General features: G+C 37.4%; 1 protein-coding gene and 1 long non-coding RNA gene across 9 annotated transcripts in view; one reads left to right on the top strand and one right to left on the bottom strand.

The window, feature by feature from the left end:
- NUP35 (nucleoporin 35) overlaps positions 1-9,049 on the bottom strand; it is a 45,913-nt gene extending 36,864 nt beyond the window's left edge. For 4 of the 7 annotated variants that reach the window (XR_006220837.1, XR_006220838.1, XM_042994865.1 and 1 more), the window contains exon 1: positions 2,659-2,746. Coding sequence is in view for 2 of the 7 variants with exons in the window: in XM_042994865.1 (XP_042850799.1) it covers positions 2,659-2,698 (40 nt within the window). In the remaining 5 variants the exon portion in view is untranslated. Of the gene's footprint in view, positions 1-2,100; positions 2,220-2,658; positions 2,747-8,967 lie in introns of those variants that run through there. The other 3 variants (XM_042994866.1, XM_042994867.1, XM_007083873.3) reach the window with 3 other exon arrangements.
- On the top strand, positions 2,833-25,860 carry LOC102949891. 2 transcript variants are annotated; one of them, XR_006220840.1, is made up of 4 exons: positions 2,833-3,028; positions 3,666-3,696; positions 19,357-19,509; positions 25,839-25,860. It is a non-coding gene; the product is annotated as an uncharacterized LOC102949891 (long non-coding RNA). The 2 variants fall into 2 exon arrangements; XR_006220839.1 differs by lacking the exon at positions 25,839-25,860 and adding an exon at positions 22,120-22,509.
- Positions 25,861-27,218: the final 1,358 nt, after the last annotated feature.

Raw genomic sequence — 27,218 nt, 5'->3', positions numbered from 1 at the left:
AAGAGTGGGTGTGCTAGTTACACGAAGTTTTAGCAAATCAAACACAATGGGTGTAGCTTGCTATATGTTCCATTTTTTTCTTTTCCATAAACAAGAACTATAAACCATTATTGCGATGTGTAATCATGCATACATTAGAGCACAAAGAGCACACATGAAATAACAGTGATGATTAGAAACTAAGAAACATTGAAAGATTTGGAAACTTTATTTTTGGATCATTTTTAAAAATCATTTTAAAGTTAGGAATAATCAATAAAAATCTCCCTAACATAAAACCAATTTAAAGACAGTTGATACTTCACAATCATCAATTTAAAATTAATTTTCACAATTTACAGGATAGGTATTATTATTCCCATTTTGAAGAAAAGGAAGCTATAACCTACTCTAATTTCAGAACAAATTAGCACAGTATGAAAAAAAAAAAATGGGCCCTGGACTCAGAGACCTGGGTTCGTATCTCTTGGCAAAATGGGCATAATCACAGCATCCACTCACAGAGCTTTGATTAGAATTACAGCAAATTAAGCACTTGACCCAGTATCTAATATCAGTAGTGCTCAACCCTTATTATTCTAAGGGTATCCTAGGATAGGAAAACTGAGTGACTAAAGTGTAAATGTAGGATTTGCAATTTCTACTTATTAAAATTTAAGTTTTCAACTATGTAACAAAACTGAATGTGATTCACTGCACTCAGAAAGGCCAAACGTTTGATGTATTATTTACATGGTTAACTATTCCTTAAGTTCTAAGCAGTCTCAAGAATTTGTTTCTTGCTATTCAAATGGTGTCAATTATTTATCCTTCCTCATTATAGTAGACTTAGGTATTAACAATGCCAATGCAAGTGTATAAAAGAGGAAAAAGGCAAAGTCAGGAAAAAAAAATGAAGCAAACACTGAAATAAGGTATGAAGAACCATAACTATATTGTAATTGTTTTAAAGTGCTGTTACTACGTTGCTAGTACATATTTCCAAAGAATATACACACCAAAAGCCTAAACAAAAGCAAATTCTGAACAGATATTTAGAAACTTATAGTAGTAAATACAAAGTTTTAGGTACCACCAACTACCTCATTCTCCCATTCCCCCAAAGAAAAAAAAACATATATGGCATTGTAAGAAGAATTAAGAAAAGTTCTGATATATCTGTATATATATTGTGGTAACACTAAGCACCAGAGTGAGGAGAGCACAGAGAGGTCTTAAACCGCCTGTCAGTTATCACCCCTTAGGCTAAATTTCACTTAGAGAGCTAGAACAATCATCATGCAAGTCTTAAATTCGATTTCAGTCTGCACACCTAAAATCTGTTAAATACTAGGTCTTACTCAGCTAGCACTGTTTGCTGAAATAATCCTTGATTTTCATATAGCATTAGGTGCTGGGAAAATTATTTATTCTTCACCTGCAATATATGAACTTGAACAATATCAGCAAATGTCAGATTTCTGATGAGGCAATAAACAGAGACGGGTTTATTCACATTTACAACCCCAAGAAATATGCACTCCAAAATGTTTTTGTTGAATAGAAAACTTTGGGACTGGAAATGATTTCCTGATCTCTAAAATAATACAAAACATAAATACCTAGACAAACATCTGTACTTAAGTTTAAAGGTAGCAGAATATCTGCACTGACATTATGCATTTAGTTTTTTATGACTAATTCTAAAACAGTCCAAGTTAACTCCATTCCCAAAAGAAACATTTTGCACAAAGCATAGCAAGCACTATTACACCCTTCAAATGTAAAACAACAAAAAACAAACAAAAAACCTCGTTCTACAAATATCGCGCTTGCTTTCTTTTCCAAACTCAAAGTTGTAACCTAATTTTCAAATGCGTCTCTATGATAGCAATTTTCTGCTAAAAATTTTGACGGTTCTCACAAGTGCCGAAACTCAGCAAACAAAAAGGAAATCTACATCCTGTTAACTTGATAGATTTTTTTTTTTGAACAACACTTTCAGCAAGGCTCTCCGTTAAACAATGGGAAGGAATTTTTTAAAAATTCATTACGTAACTGATTAGAGAAAAAGACCTCCTACAAAGTCACTTCCCAAAGATAAAGGCGGGAAAATCGTACCAACTCCCGGCTTCCTATTAACGCCAGTATCTCCATGGCTACCATCAAGGGGTTAAACGTCGCACAACCGTAGTTTCCACTAATAAGACTCCTTTTGCTAAGCCCAGGGCAGGTAGGAATCCGACAGAAACTAAAAGCCCAAGTGACCAAAGAACGGTGAGCTGTAACCACACTCCAGGTCACCGCCCACCCACGTGTACGCGGATCCGTTCCTTTACACCGACGCCTCCCCGGATCCAGGAACTCAGCACCGCGTCCTCGGCGCTCGGAGAGTCTCAGGTATGGGCAGAACGAATGCGGCCCGCGTGTTGGGGGACAAAACGGCTTAGTCACCACTGGACAGCCATTCCCACGCCCTACCCAGGCCCGCAGCTTCCCGGAGCCGCCTTGCTGGCGGCAGGGTGATGACGCCCTGAGCAGGGGGACAACTGAAAACTTGTGGGTGAACCAGGGGCTCGTACCCGCGACTGAAACTAGCAAAGAGCCTGATGACTTGCTTGCTCCTAGTCCTACGGCGTGGATCGCAGCGCCAGCGAGGAAAAGCAGTTTTTCACTCACCCAACGAGGGCGCCTGGGGTTCCACGGCAAAGGTTGCCATCGCAGCTGCAACCACACTTGGCCCCGGACCTTCCGATTTTCAAAAATGGCGGAAACTCTCTCACGGGTAAGGGCGCGCTGCCTTATGAGGTTGCGTAACTTCCGGTCTTGCGCTATACTTTTATTGTGGGCGCCGCAGCAGTCATTTTGGAATCGGGCAAACGTCTTTTCGCAGAGTCTGCGTTTCCGAGAAGAATTTCGCAGGAAATGGGATGAACTATGGTGAAAACGATGGTTCCGGCAATGGTTTTTGCTAACGCTGTGCGCCTCCTGAACTGTTGGTGCTTAAGTTTCATGGAAGCACATGTTCTTTTACTCACGGTTTCATAGAGTGAGTTTACCCAGCACTCTGTCATCTGTCAGCTTTTCCGAGTAACACCTGAAAAAATTACCTTAACGAAGTAACGGTGCCGCTTTCCAGTGTTGATTTCAGGCTTGGTATATGAGTATATGAGTTGCGTTCTCAAAGTATATTTCCTACCATCTCTATGCCATTTTTTAAAGATGTTGTTATAAAGGCACTATTTTACATTAAGCGTAACGCATACATTGTTTTATAGACATACAAAAGATACTGAACAGTGGAGGCTAATAACACTGGAGAATCCTGTGTGCTCCTCACTGTCCCATCTCTTCCGTCCTCCTACTTTGCTGCTTTTTTTTAGTCTTCAAATATAGGTTACACATATTCGCATTCTATACGTTGTTTTGTTCACTAACTTTATAAAAATGATATGCAGCATGTATATATTCTGAGATGCTCTCTGGTCCATAACAAACTCGTTATCCTCTAAATCCCCACCCATCTTCTCTCCCTCTTTCCTCTGGGATTTCCTGAAATCCCAAATCCAGCAAGAATGTTGTAATTTGAATGAGGCAATGACAATTCCAGCATTACTTAGTTTCTGGCAAGTTCCCAGAAATCAAACTTAAAACCAATTGACTTTTTTTTTTTTTTTTTTAAACAGGTGTGTGGGTTGAATTGCATCCCTCAAAAAGGTATGTTCAATGTTTAACCTCCAATACATATGTTACCTTATTTGGAAATAAGGTCCATAGATGCAACCAAGTTCAGATGAGGTCATACTACATTACAACAAATTTGGCAGCTTAAACCAACACAAATTTATCTTGTATAGTCCTGAGGGCAGAAACTTGAAATGAGTCTTAAAGGGGCCAAAATCAAGGTGTCAGTAAGACTGGTTTCTTCTGGAGGCTTCAGGGGAAAATCCATTTCCTCAGGCTTGTAGCTCCTTCCCCCTTCAAAGCTAGTGGTACAGCATCTTTTCTTTCTCTGGCACTGTTTCTCTCTGCTTCTGTCATCACATGAACTTCTGTAGTAAACTTTCCCTGTCCCTTCCTCTTATAAGGACATTTGTGATTATATTTAGGGCCCACTGAGATAATCCAGGATAATCTTCTCATTTCAATAGCCAACTGTGCTGAGTAAGTCAATAGTCCTATCTGCAAAGCACCTTTTGCTATGTAAGGTAACATTCATAGATTCCAGAGATTAGAGTGAAGATATCTTCAGGGGCTGTCATTCAGCCCAGCATGCTCACGAAACCCCTTTTTAGAATGAAGATTCCAAGAAGGGTTTATAAATGAAGGATTTCTAAGTAATATAAATATTATATTATGTATTATATTTATAAATATAAATTATGATCTGTCCAAACAAAAGAACATTATGCACCTGTTAAAAAGCATGAGCTATATTTGGTGTGTGTGTGTGTGTGTGTGGATCTAGAAAAGTCTTCATGATCGACATACTGAAAGTAGCAATTTGAAAAAATATATATGGCATCATTTTATTTTTTTAAAGTATATTTGTTTTTTTAACGTTTATTCATTTATTTTGAGAGAGAGAGTGCACATGTACCCCCTAGGTGCCACTAAAAAGCATATTTGAATACATATGCAAAGGGGTGGGGAGGAATGCTTATTAAATAAAAGAAGTGGGACACCTGTGTGGTTCTGTCAATTGAGCATCCGACTCTTGGTTCCGGCTCAGGTCATGATCTCATGGTATGTGGGATCGAGCCCAGAGTTGGGCTCTGCACTGAGTGTGGGGCCTACTTGGGATTCTCTCTCTCCCACTCTCTCTGCCCCTCCCCTGCTCACACTCTTTCTCAAAATAAGTAATAAACTTTAAAAAAAAAAAGAGAGAAGCTAGGAAGGAAGGAAGGAAAGGAGGAAGGAAGGAAGCTGGAAAACATTTGTGCCAAACTATTCACAGGGAAGATGGAGGAGGAAAGGCGTTTGTAGTTGGAGGGCTTAAGAAGGGCCTTTAGCTTATTCTATTTAACTAATGGTTGACTATAGATATTATTTACTGTTGTTATTCTTCAAATTAAAAACTTGGTTTCTTTAAGAAAAATCATTTTCCTTTCTTCATTTGCATTTCAATATTCTACCTTTAAACTGGCTCTTTCCTTATCAATTTATAAAAATGCCCAGTTTGCCCTATCAAAAAACCTTCTCTAGACCTTGCTCCTTCTTCTGGATACCATGCACTAATTGCATTCACATTCTTCTCTTTTTTTTTAAGATCTCAAAATAAGGGTCTACAGACTTCAGTAGACGATCTCTTTCCCTAAGTTTGCCATCTTGTCTTTTAATTCATTACACACTTGCTCCTGGGTAAATCCTCTTCTGAAACCATGGACTGCAACTCCTTTTCTCCTAATTGCCAAGTGAAGGTCTGTCTCTATGACATCTGCAATATTCAATAGCTTTGACAATCTTTTCCTCAATTCAAGTGTTTTTCTTGTTTTGGTGATGCTACACTTCCTATTTCTCCTTATAACTTTCTACTCTTTCCCTAACTTTTCCATACCTGGTCCCATTTCATTCTAACCTGGACATGTTATTGTTAGTTAAAACTTGATCCTCTCTCTCTTCTCACCTATGCAAACAATTAATGCCCCACCACTCTCTAAAGCCAAATGCTACTTTTCTAGATGCTTGCTGAACAACCTACCAGTACATCAAACCTCAAAAACTCATCGTATCCCTAAAACCATTCCGTTTGTCCCTTTTTCTTTTAGAGTCTTAGAAACCCCAAATTAAAACCATTGCACATGAAAGCAGAATTTAAGGTCAAACAGACTTAAATTCAGAGCCCAACTTTTCCACTTAAATCCTATATTGCTTGGATTTCTATTAAATATCTCCAGATTTTATTGTCTGTAAAATAATTTAAAAAAAAATACGTTTAAAAGGGAGGTTATGCTTAATATAGGTCCCTGGTCCACTTTTCTTTTTCTGGCTTCCATCTTCCCTGCTATCAAACATTCAGATACCAAGTGTTATTTATGTATTTATTTTGCCTCCTCAATTCTTAAATTGTAGTCAGCACTTAACATTTCCTTGCCTTCCATCTCTCCCACCAAATCTAACATACCAATAGCCAATACTCTCTTCTTTGTACATATTACCCAGATGTTCAAAAGCTCTCACTGATTTCCTATTCCCTACAGCAAACCTCCTTATCCTCAACTCCATAAGATTCACGTGTGCAGCACATACCAAACAATGATGTCCCTCATTACATAACATACATTCTCACCTGGGCAGAAAGGGAAAGGGGGGAAAACCAGAATCACAGGGTGGAAGCCACTACAGACTGAATGTTTGTGTCCCCCAAAATTCATATGTTGAAGTTTTAACCCCCAATATGATGCTTTTCGGAAGTGAGTCTTTGGAGTCTTATAAAAAACCTAACAAAGCTCTCTACCCCATCCTATCTCAGCCTTGTGAGGATACAGTGACAAGACTGCCATCTGTGAACCATGACGCAGCCTCCCACCAGAAACCAAATCTGCTAATGCCTTGATCTCAGACTTCCCAGCCTCCAGAACTATGAGAAAGAAATTTCTGTTGTCTATAAGTCTTCCCATCTATGGTATTCTGTTATAACAGACCAAACAGACTGAGAGAGGAGAGTAGGAGTATCTTTTAGAGACTGCAATAGGCACCCTAAAGGGAATACACATTGTCACCCTAACTTCACCTTAAAGTGTTGAAAACTCTGGCTTCAAAAATCAGGTCCCTTTATCCTCTTACCCTAAACTTCTCTAATCAATTCTCCCATTATTTCCCCTGGCAAACCTTCAACCTCTTGGGAAAGATAGTCACACTGTATTCCTTGATCACAGCAATCCCTCTGCCTACCAACTCTTTCCTTTCACCCCAATTTACAAAGTCCTGTCCTTCCTACAAGTAGCAGCTCAAGCCTCTCTTCCATCATGAAGCCTGCCCCAGCTGTGCCAGCCCTCAGCCATCATTCAATTTCAGAATGTCTGATGCATTGTTTCTGGAACTCATTTGCCATAAACTACTTATTTTTTAAGTTTGTTTTTTTTTAATTTATGTTGAGAGAGAGTCTGCGCATGCTAGGAAGGGTAAGAGCAGAGAGAGAGAAGAGAGAGAATCCCAAGCAGTGGATGTGGTGCTCGATCTCATAAATCATGAGATCATGAACTGAGCCAAAATCAAAACTCGGACGCTTAACCGACTGAGCCACCCAGGCGCCCCTTAAGTTTTTGTTCTCAGCCGTAGTAGATGGATTTTCTTGGGGATAGGGACCATAACTTTACTTTATTGTATTTCCATCAATTTTTGGTAAATATATATTGGAAAAGTAAATGAGTGATATAATGAAAAAGTAAATGAATGAATGAGCTCTAAATAAATAAACTTAGAATAAAGATTAATTATCTGACATTTTGATATATTTTATATGTTTTCAGATTTTTTAAATTATAATTTTGGACATTAAGTCTATTATAAGTACTTCTATTTATATTATACAATGAAGTTTATAGTTCTAACTATTTATCCTTTTTGATAAAATGAAATGATCATAACTTGCATTAAGTTGAATGGAAAACTTGTGTGGCATGATTTACTTTTTTTTATATTTCTTTATTTTAATTTAATTTAATTTTATTTTATTTTTTATTGTTTATATAGTATTTTATTTTATTATTTATATATTATTTTATTTTTATTTTATTTTATCTTTATTTTTATTATCTTTAACAATATTCCATGTTCACCATATTCTGTACATGAATATTATTATCTTAATTGCAATACTTGTTTTCCTACTTTCCTTTCTGAACATATTAAATAAGATTTCACATAACATGGAACACCTATGGGGCACCTGGATGTCTCAGTCAGTTAAGTGTCCAATTTTGGCTCAGGTCATGATCTCATGGTTCATGAGTTCAAGCCCCACGTCAGGCTCTGTGCTGACAGCTCAGAACCTGGAGCCTGCTTCAGATTCTGTGTCTCCCTCTCTCTCTGCCTCCCCCCTGCTCATACTCTATCTCTCATTCTCTCTCTCTCTCTCTTTCTCTCTCTCTCTCAAAAATAAATAAACGTTAAAAAATTCTTTTTAAGGGGCGCCTGGGTGGCTCAGTCGCTTAAGCTTATGACTTCTACTTGGTCATGGTCTCATGGTTCGTGAGATCGAGCTCTGCATCAGGCTGTGTGCTGACAGCTTAGAGCCTGGAGCCTGCTTTGGATTCTGTGTCTCCCTCTCTCTCTCTGCCCTTCCCCCCACTCATGCTGTGTGTCTCTCTCTCAAAAATAAACATTAAAAAATAAATAAAAATAAAATTCTTTTTAAAAATAAAGTGAAACACCTATTCCCTGTTTCTATTCTGGACTCATGGTTCCCTGAAGTCTGCCCTCTGATAACATAAGATTTCATCAAAGTGCTATTTTTGTAGAAAGTGGATATTCAAACTTTGATGAGAAACCCTTTCGTTGAACAATGTATGGTGCAGATACTTATTACATACAACAGAACTGCTCTGGTTGGAAAAAAGGGAAGAATACAAGCCCCACTAACTCAGGGTTCTTGTGCCCTAAAGTGTCTATTGACTATCACACCTCCAAATGCCCTGAAACACTTGGATAGAGTACCTTGGGCTACAGAGAGCCCACTTGAAAATTAGCTCTGGGCTTTATATATATTTCAATTTTTTTCTAAAGCCAAAACAAATTTTTTAAAAGTCAGAAATATGTGAAATCTCAAAATTTATTTATGTTCAATATATTTGATATATTCACAGCCAAACTGCTTGTGTATATCATATATATAACTCAATACTCAGTAGCTATTTATAAATATTTATTAATTTGCAACATTTGTGTATAAGTGTAAATTCATTCTCCTAAAAGCCCACTCTCCATCTATTCTAAAAATAAACACAAATAATTTTTTTAAATTAAAGTGAAGAAAAAGATATCCACCTCTAGTCAAACTTTAAGAAAAGGACAGAGGTTGTCACCTTCAGAAAGAAAGCAAGGAGAGGAAGCATCTTGTCACTCACATTCTCGTTATCTCAGACTTTGGCATTTGGTATAGCATGAGCTGCGAGTCACTTAGACTGTGATGTCATGTAAAGCACACAGAGGAACCATGACTTCATAGGGCCAAAGATAAATGATCTCCTAGAGACTTTTATAATGTTTAGGACATAGGGAACATGTTCAGAAAAATATAAATCCATTAATAACTATTTGCATTATCTGATTTCTATAAATATAATTACCAAAGCCATGTCTTTATAAATTAAAAATAAACTCTTACATTTGGAAGTGTATGAATTTTTGTAAACAACTGGCAGAAAGGGGGCAGCCAAATATCAAAGGAAACATCAGTTTAGCTGGTTCACCTGTTGCCTTTAAATCAATTAAAAAAATTTTTTTAATGTTTATTTATTTTTGACAGCGCATGAGCGGGGGAGGGACAGAGAGAGAGGGAGACACAGAATCCGAAACAGGCTCCAGGCTCTGAGCTGTCAGCACAGATCATGACGTGGGCTTGAACTCACGGAGTGTGAGATCATGACCTGAGCTGAAGTCGGACGCTCAACCGACTGAGCCACCCAGGGTACCCCAGCCTTTAAATCAATTAAATAGTTCCTTTCATCTGTTGGAAGTGAAAAAGTAACCTCAAAATTTACATAACTTTGAGAGGAGGGATGAGTAGGTGCAATAGGACTTTTAGGGCAGTGAAACTACCCTGTATATAATACATAATATACTACATAATAGTGGATACATGCTATTACAAATGTATTCAAACCCAGAGAATGTACAACACAAAGAGGAACCCTAGAACCCTAATATAAATGATGGATTTGGGATGATAATGATGTGTCAATGTAGTATCACCCATCATCACAAGTGTACCATTCTGGTGGGAGATGTTGATAATGGGGGAGGCTATATGTGGGGAGGAGGCAGGGGGCATATGGGAAACTTGCTGTAAAGTTAAAACTGCTCTAAAAAATAAGGTGTATATTTTTTTAAATGTGTATAACTTTCAGGTGTAATTTTATTTCCTGCTTTTATATTTGAACTGTCATATAGGTTTAATCAGATATTTGAAAGCCCTGTGGAAGTTTATAACAGGCAAAGTAGACAACTTTGAAAAAAAATAGGATTGATTTTAGAAAGGGCTTTGTCTAGGATTTGCCTTGAAATAATCTGTTGGGATGGGTGAGGGCAGGAGCAGGGAAGGAAAATAATGGCTAAGGGAATCCTTTAGACAAGAAAAGCCACGGGGTGATAATTACTGATGGGTAGTTGATTATGCTATTCTTTATAATTTTGTGTATGTTTGACATTTTCCTTAATTAAATTCTTTTTTTTAATTCAATAAGCCTAAATTCTAGGGTGTTCAAAGGTCATACATTTTGCCCAGTTTATGTAAAAAAAAGAGCAAAATAATGGAAAAGTAAGTCTTTTCTTACTTGACAATGTCTTCATTTAGAGAAGCAGCAGCATTTTGTTTAAGACAGGAGCAAGCCTGATTTTAAATACTCCATAGTTATGTGACATTAAAATCTCTGAAAGTTAGCTTTTTAATCTGAATAGTTTAAATAATAGTAACTAACTCATATGTCATACATTGACTTATTCACCTAGTGCATAGATACATAAAATATATACTCAATAACTGAAATTTACACTAATGTTATCTGTCATTCAGTATATTACATAGCTTTTAATAAACTAATTTGGCTTCTTTCCCCATTAATTCACCAAAGAGCTCTTGCCAGGGTCACCAAAGATCTCTATGAAGCTAAATCCAGACATTTTCAGTGCTCATCTTAAATAAATCTCAACAGCATCAGTTCACATTAAATACTCTTTGAAATTCTCCTTAGTTTCACTGACATTATACTCTCTTGGTTTTCCTCCTACCTCTGTGATCATATGGCTAAGTTTCTTTTCTTGACTCATCCTTCCCTAGCCAGCCTTTAAATGTTGTTCCCCAAGGCTCAATCTTACTCAAAACTCTTTCCTATGTGATGTCATCTGTGTCCATTACCCTCAGTGACTCTCAATTCATACCACAAAACCAGATCATTCTCTGAGGTCCAAATTTATATATTCAATTGCTTCTACAACATCTGCTCTTAGATATTTCAAAGGCACCCCAAAATCAAATATAAAAGCCCAAACTTAAAGTCTTTTCTGTAAAACATGAATATATTTATCTCAGAGAAAGATACCACCAGCTATCTAGCTGGTAAAGCCGAAAACCTTGGAATGGTCTTGAAAACCTCTTTCCAACACCAATCCGGTGCCAGGTCCTGTGAATTTTGCTTTTAAATACCTTGCAGATATATCCACTCCCTAATGTTTTTATTGCTATAGCCAAATCCCAGCTTTATCATCTGATACCTGGACTTAGCTTCCTGATTGCTCTTCCTTCTCCTTCTTAATCCATTCTCCACAATGCAGTGAAAGTGGCCTTTTGTTTGTTTGTTTTTAACGTTTATTTATTTTTGAGACAGAAAGAGACAGAGCATGAACGGGGGAGGGTCAGAGAGAGGGAGACACAGAATCTGAAACAGGTTCCAGGCTCTGAGCTGTCAGCACAGAGCCCGACGCGGGGCTCGAACCCACAGACCATGAGATCATGACCTGAGCCGAAGTCGGCCACTTAACCGACTGAGCCACCCAGGCGCCCCAAGAGAGTGACCTTTTGAAAAATAACTTTCTGAGCAAGTTGCTCTCCTGCTTAAAACCTTTCCATTGTTTCCACTGCTCTAAAAGAGCAGAGTCCTAAAGCTGCCTGCAAGCCTTTGCTTGACTGGCCTAACACCTCAGCCACTTCTGACACCATCTCATCTCCTCTTGTTCACCGCTCCAGCCACTCAGCCTTCTTTCCATTACTCTAATGTCCCATGCTTCTTCCCATTCCTGGGTCTTTACACATGTTCTTCCCTCAGTTCTGTAAGATCTCTGACACCCCACTCCCCTTAGTTGGTTAACATTTATTTCTCTTTTAGAACTGATCTCAAATGTCGCTCAAAAGTTTGAAAAGCTTTCCTGTGTAACTAGACAAGATCACACTTTGAATTATACACTTCTATAAATTTTAGAATAATATCTATCCCCAACTAGATTGTAGACTCTATGAGGCCAGGTACGTGGGTTTTGTTGTTGTTGTTAACACTTTTTTAAATGTTTATTTTTTTTATTAAAAAAACTTTTTTAATGTTTATTTATTTTTGAGACAATGCGAGAGACAGAGTACAAGTAGGGGAGGGGCAGAGAGAGAAGAGGACACAGAATCTGAAGCAGGCTCCAGGCTCTGAGCTGTCAGCCCAGAGCCAGATGTGGGGTTCGAACTCATGAACTGTGAGATCATGACCTGAGCTGAAGTTGGACGCTTAACCAACTGAGCCACTCAGGCGCCCCAATGTTTATTTATTTTTGAGAGAGAGAGAGAGAGAGATTGAGAGACACAGTGGGAGCAGGGGAGGGGCAGAGAGAGAGAGGGAGACCCAGAATCCAAAGCAGGCTCCAGGCTCTGAGCTGTCAGCACAGAGCCCGACATGGGGCTCAAACTCATGAACTGTGAGATCATGACCTGAGCTGAAGTTGGACGCTTAACTGACTGAGCCACCCAGATGCCCCTTGTTAACATTTTTTTTTTTTTAATGAAACTGTTTTTATTTTGAAATATTTGTAGATTCACAGAAAGTTGTAAAAAATAATGCAGAGACATCCTATATCTGCTTTACCCAGTTTACCCCAATGGTCACATCTTGCCAAACTATAGTACAATGTCACAACCAGGATATTGAACATTGATACATCAAGACAGAAGACGTATCCAGTCCTACAAGGATCTGTCGTGTGGCCCTTTTACAACCACAGCCACTTCCCTCTGCTGCCACCAATTTCTTAATCTCTGGCAACCACTAATCTGTTCCCTGTTTCTATAATTTTGTCATTTCAAGAATGTTATATTAAAGAAATAACGCAGTTGTATAACATTGAGGGTTGGCTTTTCACCCAGCATAATTCTCTGGAGGTTCATCCAGGTCGTTGCAGGTATCAGTAGTTCATTCGGTTTTATTGCTTAGTAGTGTTCTGTGGTATGGATGCACTGCCACCATGATATCATTAACCATTTACTCATTAAAGAACATCTAGGTTGTTTCCAGTTTGGGCTATTATAAGTAAAGCCGCTCTAAACATTCATGTACAGGTTTTTGTATTAATATACATCTTCATTTCTCTGAGGAAAATGGCCAGGATTACCATTGCTAGGTCTTGTGGTAGTTGTATATGTAGCTTTTTAAGAAACTGCCAAACTTTTTTCCAGAGTGGCTGTACTATTTAACAGTCCCACCAGCAATATGTAAAGTGATCCAGTTTCTTCACATCCTGCCAAAATTTATGGTGTCACTATTTTTTGCTTTAACCATTTTGATAGGTCTGTAATGATACCTCATTGTGGTTCTAATTTGCACTTCCCTGATGGCTAATGATGTTGAACATCTTATCATGTGCTTATCTATCGTATGTATATCCTTTCAGTAAAATGTCTCCTCATGTCTTTTGTCCATTTTCTAATTTGACGGAGTTTTTACTATTGAGTTTTGAGAGTTCTTTAATATATTCTATATAACAAGTCTTTTGTTGGATATACGGTTTGCAAGTATTTTCTTCTACTCTGTAGCTTATCTTTTCAGCCTTTTAATAAGGTCTTTCACCGAGTAAAAATTTAAATCTTGATTAAGTCCAGTTTATAAATTTTTCCATTTATGGATCATGAGTTTGGTGTCAAGTCTAAGAACTTTTTGCCTAGTGCTAGATCCCAAAGAGTCTCTCCTATTCTATTCTAGAATTTTTATAATTTAACATTTAAAGTTAAAATTTGTGCTCCATTTAAAAAAAAAATTTGGTGTTTATTTATTTTTGAGAGAGAGAAAGAGCATTAATGGGGGAGAGGCAGATAGAGAGATAGAGAGAGAGGGACAGAATCCGAAGCAGACTCCAGGCTCTGAGCTGTCAGCACAGAGCCCAACACAGGGCTCTAACTCACGAACTGTGAGATCATGACCTGAGCCGAAGTCGGACGCTTAACCGACTGAACCACCCAGGCACCTGTGTCCATATTTTAATTATTTTTTGTTGAAGGTATTAGACTGCAACAAAGTTCATTTTTTAAACTATGGAAATCCAAATATCCAGTTACTCCAACACCATTTGTTGAAAAGGCTATCTTTCTTTCTTTGCTTTTATACTTTTGTCAGAAGTCAATTGAATTTGTTTATGTGGGTCTATTTCCAGGCTTCTCTCTTCTTTTTCCATTGATCAATGTGCCTGTCTCTCTGCCAACCACACAATCTTGATTACTGTAGCTATATAGTAAATCTTACAGCTATGTGATAAGTACTGCTATATAATAAGCACACGTTTTTCTTCCTTTTCAAAATTCCTATAGCTATTCTTGTTCTTTGCCTTTCTGTATACATTTTAGAATAATCTTATCTATATCTATAAACATTCTTGCTGAGATTTTGATAATAATTGCATTAAACCTGTATATCAACCTCGGAAAAATTGACATCTTCACTATGGTGAATCTTCCAGTCCATGAACACAGTATATTTCTCCATTTATTTAGATCTTTGATTTCTTTTATCAGCATTCTGAGATTTGGGGCATATAAGTCATATACATGTTTTGTTAGATTTATATCTCAGTATTTGTCCGTCTGTCTTTCTGTCTCTCTCTCTCTCTCTGTTTTTTTGAATGATTATAAATGGTATTGCCTTTTATTTTTTTAAAGTTTGTTTATTATTATTTTTTTTTTTGAGAGAGAGTGAGAGTGAGAGATAGCAGGGGAGGGAAAGGGGCTGAGAAAGAGGGAGACAGAAGATCCGAAACTGGTTCTGTGCTGACAGCAGACAGCCCAATGTGGGGCTTGAACTCAAAACCATGAGATCCCCAACTGAGCCACCAGGCGTCCCTGGTATTGCCTTTTAAATTTTGGTGACCAAGTGTTCATTGCAAGTGTGTAGAAATTAAATTATTTTTAGATATTTATCTGGTACACTACAACCTTGCTGAACTCACTTATTCTAGTTTTTTTATAGATTATTTGGGATTTTTATGTAGACAACAGTGCTGTCTACAAAACAGACACTTTTATTTCTTCCTCTCTGATCTGTATACCTTTTAATTCCTTTTCTTGACTTATTGCACTGGCTAAAAATTGAAACAATATGATGAAGAAAAGCAGTGAGCATGCACATCCTTGCCTTGTTCCCAATTTAAAAAAAAAAAAAACAACATGCAGTCTTTCACCATGAATTATAATGTTAGCTATAGGTTTTTTGTAGTTCCTCTTTATCAAGCTGAGAAAGTTCTTCCTTTTTCTTATTTTTCTGGGAGGATGCTGAACGGGTGTTGAAGTCTGTCAAATGCCTTTTTTACACTGCTGTGATCATGGGACCTTTCTTCTTTGCCTGATAACATGGTGGATTATACTGGTTGACTTTCAAATGTTGAACCAGCTTTGCATATCTGAAATAAACCCCTCTCTGTCATGGTATACAATTCATTTTTTAATGAATTTGTAATGAGTTAAGCTAAATTCTATTTGCTAATATTTTGTCAAGGAATTTCACATTTATATTTTAAGTGTGATATTGGCTGTAGTTTTCTTTTTATTTGATTCACTCCTCTTCTGTTTTCTGGACAAAATTGTGTAGAAGTAGTGTTAATCCCTTTTAAATACTTGGTAGAATTCTCCAATGAAGTTTTATAAGAAAATCTGATCTTGGAGATTTATCTTTTTAGCAGCTCTTAAATTGCTAATTTAATTTACCTAATAGTTTATAGAGCTATTCAAATTATTTAATCCTGTTGGGTGAGTTGTAGTAGTTTGTACTTTTCAAGGAAATTGTCGTTGTCTAAGTTGCCAAGTTTATATGTATAGAGTTGTTCATAGTACCTCTTTACTGTCCTTTTGATGTCCACAGTCTGATATTTTGTTTAATTGCTGATATTGGTAATTTGTGTCTTCTCTCTTTTTTCTTTGTCAATCTTATAAGAGGTTTGTTAATTGTATTGGTCTTTTCAAAGAATTAACTCTTTGTCTCATTGATTGTCTCTATTATTTTTCTGTTTTCAATTTCATTGATTTCTTTCATCCTTCTGTTTTCTTTGTATTTCTTTTGCTTTTCCTTTTCTAGGTTCTTTTTTATTTTTTTTATTTTTCTAGGTTCTTGAAGTAAAGGCTTAGATTATTAATTTGAGACCTGTCCTTTTTTCTAATGTATATATTTCATGTCTCCTATAAATTTCCCTTTCAGCACTGTTTTAGCTATGCCCCACACATTTTTCTATGATTATTTTTATTTTCATTCAGTTCAACGTTTGTTTTGTTTCTCTGAAATATCTGCCTATTTACCCTATGGATTATTTTGAAGTATGCTGCTTAATTTCCAAGTGTTGGGAGATTTTCCTGGTGTCGCTCTATTAATGATTTGTAATATCATTCCAGTGTGGTCAAGAAATACATTCCAGGGGCACCTGGGTGGCTCAGTCAGTTAAGCATCTGACTCTTGATTTGGGCTCAGGTCATGATCTCACTGTTAGTGGGATCAAGCCCCATTTTGGGCTCTGCACTGGCAGCATGGGGCCTGCTTGGGATTCTCTTTCCCTCTCTCTCTGCCCCTCTCCAACTCACATGCATGCTCAGTCTCTTTCAAAATAAATATATTAACTTAAGAAAATACATTCTATATGATTTTACATTTGTTGAGGTTTGATTTATAGCCCAGGATATGGTCTATCTTGGCATATGTTGCATGGGCACCTGAAAAAAATGAATATTCTGCTGCAGTTGGGTGGAGAATTCTATAAATGTCAACTGGATCATGTTGGTTGATGATATTGAGTTCTTCTATATCCTTATTTATTTTTTGTACATTTGTCCTATCACTTGGTAAGAAAGGAATGAAGTTTCCAAGTATGATTGTAGAATTGTCTGTTTATTCTTTCAGTTCTGTAAGTTTTTGCTTTGCATATTTTGCATCTGTATTGTACATACACAATTATGAATGCTAGGTCTTGTCAATCTGATTAATCAATAAAACTAAAAGGCAGCCTTTGGAACGGGAGAAGATATTTTCAAATAATATATCCAGAAAACGGTTAGTATCCAAATCTATAAATAACTTATGAAACTCAACACCCAAAAAAACCAAATAATCCAGTTAAGAAATGGGCAGAAGACATGAATATACATCTTTCCAAAAAAGACATCCAGATGGCCAACAGACACATGAACAGATGCTCAACATCACTCATCATCAGGGAAATACAAATCAAAACTGCAATGAGATATCACACCTTTCAGAATGGCTAAAATTAACAGCACAGAAAACAACAGATGTTGGTGAGGATGCGAAGAAAGAGGAACCCTCTTACACTATTGGTGGGAATGCAAAGTGGTGCAGACACTTTGGAAAACTGTATGGAAGTTCCTCAAAAAGTTAAAAATATAACTACCTAGGACCCAGCAATTGCACTACTAGGTATTTACCCAAAGGATATCAAAATACTGATCCAAAGGGACACATGCACCCCTATGTTTAGGGTAACATTATCAACAATAGCCAACTATGGAGAGAGCCCAAATGTCCTTCGACTAATGAATGGATAAAGAAGTTGTGGTACATATACAATGGAATAATATTACTCAGCCATAAAAAAAGAGTGAAATCTTGCCATTTGCAACCATGTGGATAGAGCTAGAGTGTATTATGCTAAGCAAAATAAGTCAGAGAAAGACAAATATTGTTTGGTTTCACTCATATGTGGAATTTAATAAACCAAACAGATGGACATGGGAAAAAAAAAAGAAGGAAAGGCAGACATAAAATAGACTCTTAACTATAGAGAACAAACTGAGGGTTATTGGAGGGGAGATAGGCAAGGAGATGGCCTAAATGGGTGGTGGGCACTTGTTGGGAGAGCACTGGGTGTTATACGTAAATGATTAATCACTAAAGTCTATGCCTGAAACCAAGATTCTACTGTCTGTTAACTACAATTTAAATTAAAACCTGAAAAAAACCTGTAATTTTTACGGATCTTTTCTTACAATGAAAAGAATACACAATTGGTATCTGTAGACAAATGTTTTTCCTGGTGATGCTAAAACCAGGAATTTGCTTTCTTTAAACTTTTTGGTTTTAATTGACATTACCTTTGTAGGAAGTTACTGGTGAGGAGGAGTTTTTGTATTTCTTCTTAAGGCTTCTGTTCCCTTCAATAGGACAGGAGTAATTGTGTTTGGAGATCCTTAGAAAATACTGCCCCTGCAGGCCAAGACTCTTCACAATTTGTCTACTTCTCCTAAGAAAAAGGGCTCCATGGTTCAGACATTTTAAAATTGGAGAAAATCAATGTAGATGATGTCTGATTATTACTAAACAGTATTACTTTAAACACAAGTTCCACAGAGTGGGAATTTTTGTGTTTTGCTCACCCTTGTATCCCCAGTGCCTAAAACACAGTGTCTGACATGTGGTCAGACCAATTATTGGTCATCACCAATAAATATTTGTTCCATGAAAAAGTAGAGCCTACAGGGGAGCGTCTAATATGAAACTAGTTCTATGTGTTGAAGAAGTACTGAGAAAAACTGCTAATAATGTCCTCAAAGCCAGATCATATTGGAGACATGTTGTGAGAGTTCCATACAGCTGAAGATAGGCAATGATTGATTATATGAGTTCTTTTCAAAAATGGGAAAGGAGAACACTATAAATTAAATATAAAAAGTATAATTATGGGAAATTATACATTTCCCAATCCTGGGAAAAATTTATAAATCTTTTTGTTTCTGAAAAAAAGGATACACCAGAGATAGCTTTGGTTTATGAAGTCATGTCAGATAAAGAACCACTTCTTTCAGTGATGGAATTACTAGGTTGCTGGACGGAGAAAGGTTAGGTGTATGAAAACACACACACACACACACACACGCACACACACACACTAGCCTTGTTAACCATACGAAAGAGTTTACTTAGGGGATGAATTATACTTGTTTAAATGGTTGATTAACTTACCATATGAAAAGGAAAATTCAGCTAAGAGAGCTGTTATCTAATTATATGTACTAATATGTAGAATTGCTCTGTCCAAAGCAATCCAACCCTTTTGTCAGTAACTTGTAGACATGGCATTCTTACAGAGTTCACAGATTTTATGAAACCGAAAATAATAATAAATATGGTGGGTGACAATCAGGATCCCAAATGATTTTCAGTGTTAAGTATCCTAGATGTTCTCTCTTGGATCCTACAGATTTACTCTTTTTTCTGTCCTGCCATGCGCCTGAGGAGATCTATGTATAAAGGTTGTGTCATCTGGCTTCCACTGACTTCCTGCTTCTGGCAGAGTCTGGCCAACTAAAGTCACAGGGAAGAGATTGGAGGAAGAGAAGAAAGAGAAGTCCAGGTATTTATCTCCAGGGCTCCCTCCCTGTCAGGCCACACTTTGGCAATGGCTCTGTGCCTCTACCTACGGCCACCGCCCCCTCCTATGTAGCAGTACCTCCCCATGGCTACAACTTTTCCAACATTCAGGTAACTTCTTTTACCCTTTGCACTTTCTGTCCAAGAGATTGCAATGGCTGTCCACTATTGTTAGATTCAAGGTGCTTCTCCATCTGCTGAGTGTTCCCCCTACACCTTTGTAAATAAACCCTTTATAACATTCTCTTTAAGTCCTTTTTGAGTATGGCATCTTCCCCCCTGTTTTTATTTTTTTATGTTTTATTATTCTAGAGAGAAAAAGAGAGAGAGCGGGCAGGGGCGGGGGGAGGGGGGGGCGGTGCAGAGAGATAAGGAGACACAGAATCCATAGCAGGCTCCAGGCTCTGAGCTGTCAGCTGAAGTCAGACGCTTAACCGACTCAGCCACCCAGGTACCCCTTCCCCACTATTTTTAAATTCTATTTAAACTGGAGGTGGGGCAAAAAAAAAAAAAATACAATATGGAGATGTGAAAAAAAAAGCAGGATCAAAAAAATTGTAATTACAATATGAGACTATAATGTGATGAGGCTCCCGAGAAAGCGTATAACTTTGAGTTGCCCTAGTGCATCTATCAGTGACCACAATAAGAGAAGTCATCCTCACATATACCTAGGTATGTTGTTCTGTACTCTAATCTGTGTCACTGATCTATTTGTCTCTTTTTGTGTGAAAATCACACTATTTGAGTGATGCTAATTGCCATTAGGGACATTAGTGGTCTTTTTAATGGTGGGGGTAGGGGAAATGCTCCTGTATTCTCAGTAGCTATCTGCCTCACTAGGCAAAGCACCTACATCCCTGTTTTAACAACTAGTGGCTAAAGGCCTCCACTGCTAATTCTTCAGCAAAAGTGTGGAGGAGCTGGCCAAATGTCCATGTAACTCCTCAACCCTTATACACAGCCCACATCAACATACTCTTTCCCCAGACAATATCCATCCATAGTCTCTACACTTAGAGCAATTCTGGAATGACTCCATCTTCAAAGGAGTCCTAAGTACATATGATTTGAGATGTGGTTCCTTTTGTCCTTAATACTACATATTTTTAGGAATTGTTCACAATTTCTATTCCACTGATGACATTGTTTCTTGCTTTCTTGTGCTCGTAAAGATTTACGTATTTATCTTTCTAAGGGAATAGGTTTATCAGATGAGGCTGCCAACTGGATCCAACCCCGATAACTATTATACTTTTACTACTATAATAATAGTAACTAACACTTATTAATAACAATGTGTCAGGTGCTGTGCTAAAAGATTAGTTTATATTATCTCAATCTTTAAAACAACTCAGTGAAGAGGCCTAGAGATGTTAACTTACCCCTGTAAGCACTGGAGTAGAAATTTAAATTAAGACAATCTGACTTCAGAGCTCAGACTCTTATTTCAGGAAAACACACACACACACACACACACACACACACACATTTGCTTTTATAAAAGGTACATACAAACATATCTCTAGTGGCAAGACATTATCTGTTTTCATGTACCCCTAAGAGTTCATGAAGCTGCACAGTAGGAATTACAGTGATTATTAAGTAAATTCACAAATTTAGTAGAACTGAGCAATAGACAGAGGGAAATGGCAGCTCAGAATACAAGCAATGGAACACATTTCCTCTCTTGCTGATATGCAAGTGGAAGAGTGGGTAAAAAACAAGAGCAAAAGCAAATTGTACTATTTGTTTGTTTTTTTTTAACTGAAGAATCACCACCCTGTAGATAATAAGCATTAACAAAATCAGGTCATTGTGTATATATCCTTACATTGGGCATCATTTATATTGATAGAATTAAACTCCGAAAAATAATCCTACATTAGTATCATTATCAATTACTATCATAATCTGCATGATTGTAGCATAGCTTGGCATGCTGTTAGAAATACTCCACAAGAAAGGCTCCTGGGTGGCTGCTCAGTCAGTTAAGCATCAGACTCTTGATTTTGGCTCAGGTCATGATCCTGCAGTTCGTGAATTTGAGCCCCACATCAGGCTCTGTGCTGACAGCCTGGAGCCTGCTTGGGATTCTGTCTCCTCTCTCTGCCCTTCCCCTCCTTGTGCTCTCTCTCTCTCTCCCTCTCTCAAAAATAAACTTTGTTGTTGGTGGTGGTGTTAAAGAAATACTCCACAAGAACCATTACTAAAATAATTGTAAACTATAGACTGGATCAGTCTGGATCCAATTGGTGTGTGAGATAAACCACACACTAATTTGAACAAGTTTAATATAAAGGTTTATTAACTATAATAGGATTGGAGTAATGAGGGATTGTTTAGAAAGAAGAGAACCCTAAACAATACAGGGATACAGCAGACATACAGATACAAAGAACAGCCACCACCCATGAGGATGAGAGTTCAAGGGAGAACATTCTCAGGGTTGAAATCTGAATCTCGTTAAAGAGTGAAGCCATAGCTCACTGGAGGGCAGAGAAAGTGCTGTGATGTTGACTGGTAGAACTTATGGCAGTCCACCCTCTACGGTGCCAGGAAAAACTGTTGATGGGGTGTTGTCTCACCATAGGCATTACTACAACACCGCCCCAGGGCATTTTCTGAAAGCTGCTGGGTGCTGGGTGCTACAGGCGCCAGGTAGTGGAGAAGCCACCTGCACTAGAAGACCAGGTGGTGGGAGAAGCTGCGAGCACTGTGGGAGCCTGGCTGTACTGCCAGAAAACTGTACTGTACTGTGGGAGCCCACCAGGACCAGATAGAGATGCCCCTTCCTCCTGAAAGGTCTCTCCAACACAGTTGCCTTCCACTGACAAAACTCAGCATCAGACCAGCTGTCAATGGAAAAATATTCCAATGGCCCATCTTCCTTTTTGCAGGAGCAGTGAAGGGTGGGTTTAGAGCTGAGAGACAATAAATTGATTATTGGCACATAAACATTGTTCTTTCATATCATGAGTGAATGCAAAATACCATATACTGAATACTGTTGGTGATTATTTGATTTCTAAATAATTTTGGTGGAAGACTTTACCTTAGGAAAAAGGCACTATTTGCTGCTGCTTTGAGTGCTATGTGGATCCTGTTTCAGACCTATCATTCCAAACTATCACCTCCATGCACTAACAGATATGGCCATCGATGTACATTGTGGACCATCTGCCATAGCTTTAATTGTAATCTGCAGTGGCTAGTATTAAACTGCCACACATGTATCATTTTTTCCCCTTCCTTCCTCCCTCCTTCTAACAAGCAATTTTTGAAAATCTGCAATGGGATACACACTGGTATACATACACAACATAGTAAAAGTCTCTGCCCTCTTTGGGAGCCCAAGTTTTGATGGAAAAAACAACAAAGCAAATAAGTAAAATATATAGAGAATCTTGGTGATAATTAGGGCATGCAGTAAACAAACCGGAAAGGAAGATACAAGTAGTAGGGATGGGGCAATTTTGAATAAGGTGGCCAGATAAGGCTTTACTAAGAGTTAACTCTTGAGCTCAGATCTGATGTTTCTGGGGGAAAAGTGTTACAGGTAGAGAGGGAAAAGCTGGTAATGCAGTGAGGTCTTGATTGTGCATTTTTAAGGAAAAGCAGAGGCCAGTGTGGCTGAAGCAGAGAGAGGAAGAAAGCAGTCAGCAATGAGGCCAGAGAGGTGATAGTGAACATGGGAGGTAGGAGTCAGACTATGTCCAAATAATCTCAATGCTGTCATGGTTAGAATATTCAGTAGTTTAAGAGTGACTCAACACATTCTCTTGATTTAAAATACTAGGATGTTCTATTGAATTTTCACTGCCAGTTTATCCACTGTAATGCCAATGCCACTGTAATATGATCTTTAGTTTTTCATTTCCTCAAGTGACTGGCACCACAAATCTCCACAGACCTTAAACTATCTTATATTCCAAAATGTATAATTTTGTGTCTTGCCAACAGAACCTTTAACCCAGAATTTGACAATAAGTAGTAGATCTTTTAAAACAAATAGCCTTGGGGCACCTGGGTGGCTCAGTCAGTTAAGCCTCTGACTTCAGCTCAGGTCATGATCTTGCACTCTGAGTTCAAGCCCCATGTCGGGCTCTATGCTGACAGCTCAGAGCCTGGAGCCTGCTTCAGATTCTGTGTCTCCTTTTCTCTCTGCCCCTCTGCCTCTCGTTCTCTTTCTCTCTCAAAAATAAGTAAACCTTAAAAAAAAAATAGCCTCAAATAAAGGTATTAATAGGTGGAAATAGTAAATGTATTATTTTTATTAAATTCTATCAATACCTAGAAATAATAAGGCTACATTATAAATATGGATACAAAATAAGTAGGTCAAAGCATCACTTGAAATGGAAAAGTTTAGCTAGAAGTTATTTTTAAAAGTGTGTCAATGGAAACAAACCATAAGTTTGTTACCTTGAAATGTCAGTATATGGATTTTAAGAACATAAAACTTTAAAATGTTCTTTAAATTTGTAACTACAGAGTGACTAAAGATGTTCAGGATCCTTTGGGTACAAAAATTAATTACTTAGAGTCACCTAGCAAACCAAATACAGTTGACTTTTGAACATGGATTTAAACTACATGGGCCCTCTTACATGCAGATTTTTTTGGCAGTACAATACTATAAATGTATTTTGTCTTTATGATTTTAATAACATTCTTTTCTCCATTGTTAGAATACAGTATATAATTCATATAGCATACAAAATGTGTTAATTGCCTGTTTGTTATCAGTAGGCTTCCAGTCCACAGTAGGCTATTAGTAGTTAAATTTGGGGCAGGGGGCGGGAGTCAAAGCCCTTAATCCTTGTGGTGTTCAAGGAGGATCAATCCATTGTGCTATATTTCTATTATTTTTAAATGTATTGTGGTTTTGCTTATAAAGGTGTTAATATTTAAGACGGGATTCTTAAACTTGCTACATTTGGAATATTTGGAGAAATTACTTTTGAGGGAACTTTATACATTTGAACCATTTGAGTTACTGATAATCACATTGACAAATTCAGAAATTTTCCCCACCATCACTAAAATTATTCGTTAGAATTAAAGTAGGTTCCGTATGTCACAGGCAAAGAAATTTCCAAGTTCTATACCCATACATTTCAATCAGGTTCAAAAGGGAAGAAGGGATGTAAAAGTAAAACTGCAATAACATTTTTTTTTAATGTTTATTTTTGAGAGAAGGAGCATGAGCAGGGGAGGGGCAGAAAGAGAGGGGGACAGAGCATCTGAAGCAGGCTCTGCGTTGACAACAGCGAGTTCAATGTGGAGCTCAAACCCACCAACAGTGAGATCATGACCTGACCTGAGCCAAAGTCGGAAGCTCAACCAAGTGAGCCACCCAGATGCCCTGCAATAAGAATTTTAAATACTATACTACATTTTCCCTGAAATCTTTGAGTTAGTATAATGGTCTACATTTTGCCCAAAAGAAACTAAGAAAAATATTTCTTCAATTTTCCAAAAATCTAAATACTTATTGGGTTTTCAATTCAAATTATATGTAATCACAAACTTATATTATTTTTTCAAGTTTATTTATTTCGAGAGAGAAAAAAAGAGAAGCAAAGAGAGAGGGAGAGACAGAATCCCAAGCAGGTTCCATGCAGGGTTCAGTCTCCTGAATTGGGAGATCATGACCAGAACTAAAACCAAGAGTCCGATGCTTGACCGACTGAGCCACCCAGGTGCCCCTCATACACCTATATTAAAGCACAAAGTTTAAAAAAAAAAAAAAAAAAAAGCACAAAGTTAGAGGCACCTAGGTGGCTCAGTTAAATGGCTCTTGATTTCCGCTCAGGTCATGATCTCACAATTTGTGAGATGGAGCCCCATGTCGAGCTCTGCACTGACTGCAAGGAGCCTGCTTGGGATTCAATCTCTCCCTCTCTCTCTGCACTTCCCCAACCCCCGGCCCACATGTATGTGTGTGTACTCGCACACTCTCTCTCTCTCTCTCAAAATAAATGAACATTAAAACAAAATAAAGCACAAAGGTACCAAGACATTTAAAAAATATTAAACTCAAATAGAGTTTTATCATATGTTCTAGTATCTTTGTTTTACTCATCTTTTTCAGCTTGCTAGGAAGGCTCTAGATTTCTTTTCAATATTTAAAAGCAGATGATATTTCCTCTTTAAAAGTGGTAGAAAAGTCTATTTTAAAATAGAAGCAAAAACTGCTTGAAACATTTTTCCTCTCCTCAAAACAGACCTATATTTGGTATACATTTTATTTACTTATAATATGTGAGATAGAGGATCATAATGAAACAATTTCCTTTTTATAAACAGGTCTGACAGAAAGACATATCCATGGGAAGCATAAGAAATACATTTGTGTGTATGACATACAGATGACACACAATTGCCTTATACAGTACTCCTAATTTAAAAGACTGAATTACATTCACTGACCTATTCGAAATACAGCAAACTTCTATCATTTAAAACAAGACAATACTGAGGAGCACCTGGGTGGCTCAATCAGTGAAGCCTCCAACTCTTGATTTTGGCTCAAGTCGTAATCTCGCACTTCGTGGGATCAAGACCATTGTCAGGCTCTGTGCTGTCAGTGTGGAGTGTGCTTGGGGTTTTCTCTCTCCCATTCTCTCCCTCCTCAGCTCTCACGCACATGTGTGCACTCTCTCTCTCTCTCTCTCTCAAAATAAATTAACATTTAAAAAAGTATTGATGTTCAAAGCACTTCTGTAAATGATACAGAAAATATGCATTTGCACCATAACCAGATAACTATAGGCAACAACTAAGCACACAAACCAGAGGCATAAATAATATACTATCCATTATGAACAAGTTCTAGTCAAGGCTTCACAACATTTAATGGCTGAAAACTAAGGAACACCTAGCAAAAGAAAATGTATTTAAATAAATGCTTTCATGTGAAAAGAAAAGGTTCACTTAGCAAACCCTCAGCAATACTGACCATAAAGACAACATTACAGATCAGTCTCATACTTCAGGAGGATTCTGTCTCCTTGGCCTGCCTCAAAGAGCTCACTGTAAGTTGATTACATTTATGCTGCTTCTCAACAGAAGCAAAGTTCATAGCTTTGCATGTAATGGCATCTTGCCAGGCTACAAGCAATCTCAAAACATAATTTGTATTTATCATTTCTACTCTTTGATCATGACAGCATAAGAAAGACTGCCTTCTCAAATGCACAAATATACTCAATGTGCACTTTCCCACTTACACCTAGGAATGTCCTTGCTCTCTGTAATGTGTTACTGAAGAAGAGCTCAAGACTTTCTTAATAAAATCTAGATGTCAATGAAATTTTCTAAGTCATGAAAGGCTATTTGAAAGCTATTAGATAAATTCTATCTTACTTATTATAATTAATTTTAAGTACACTTTATTCTGAATAATTCAAAGAATATCTTTAAGCAAATTTATAATGTACAGAGTTCAGCCTTGCCAATATGGAGACAATTAAAAAAGAAAAAGAAAACTATTACGCCTCTGGCCAGATATAAAATTGTACATGATTTTAGGCTTTCTAACAAAATACTTAAAATTTCTTACAAAACCATAACTCTTCTTTCCTTAAAAATACGTTCTCTAGAATACCAAACTGGAAAACAGATTTGAACAATTACACCTAAAAAATGATCTTTCAGTGTAAAACATTTTCTCACAGGCCCAAGGAT

This window comes from Panthera tigris, chromosome C1 (assembly GCF_018350195.1).
Source record: "Panthera tigris isolate Pti1 chromosome C1, P.tigris_Pti1_mat1.1, whole genome shotgun sequence".
Taxonomy (NCBI): Eukaryota; Metazoa; Chordata; class Mammalia; order Carnivora; family Felidae; genus Panthera; species Panthera tigris.
The sequence above is the reverse complement of the archived record's forward strand: the minus strand, read 5'-3'. Positions and strand labels throughout refer to the sequence as shown.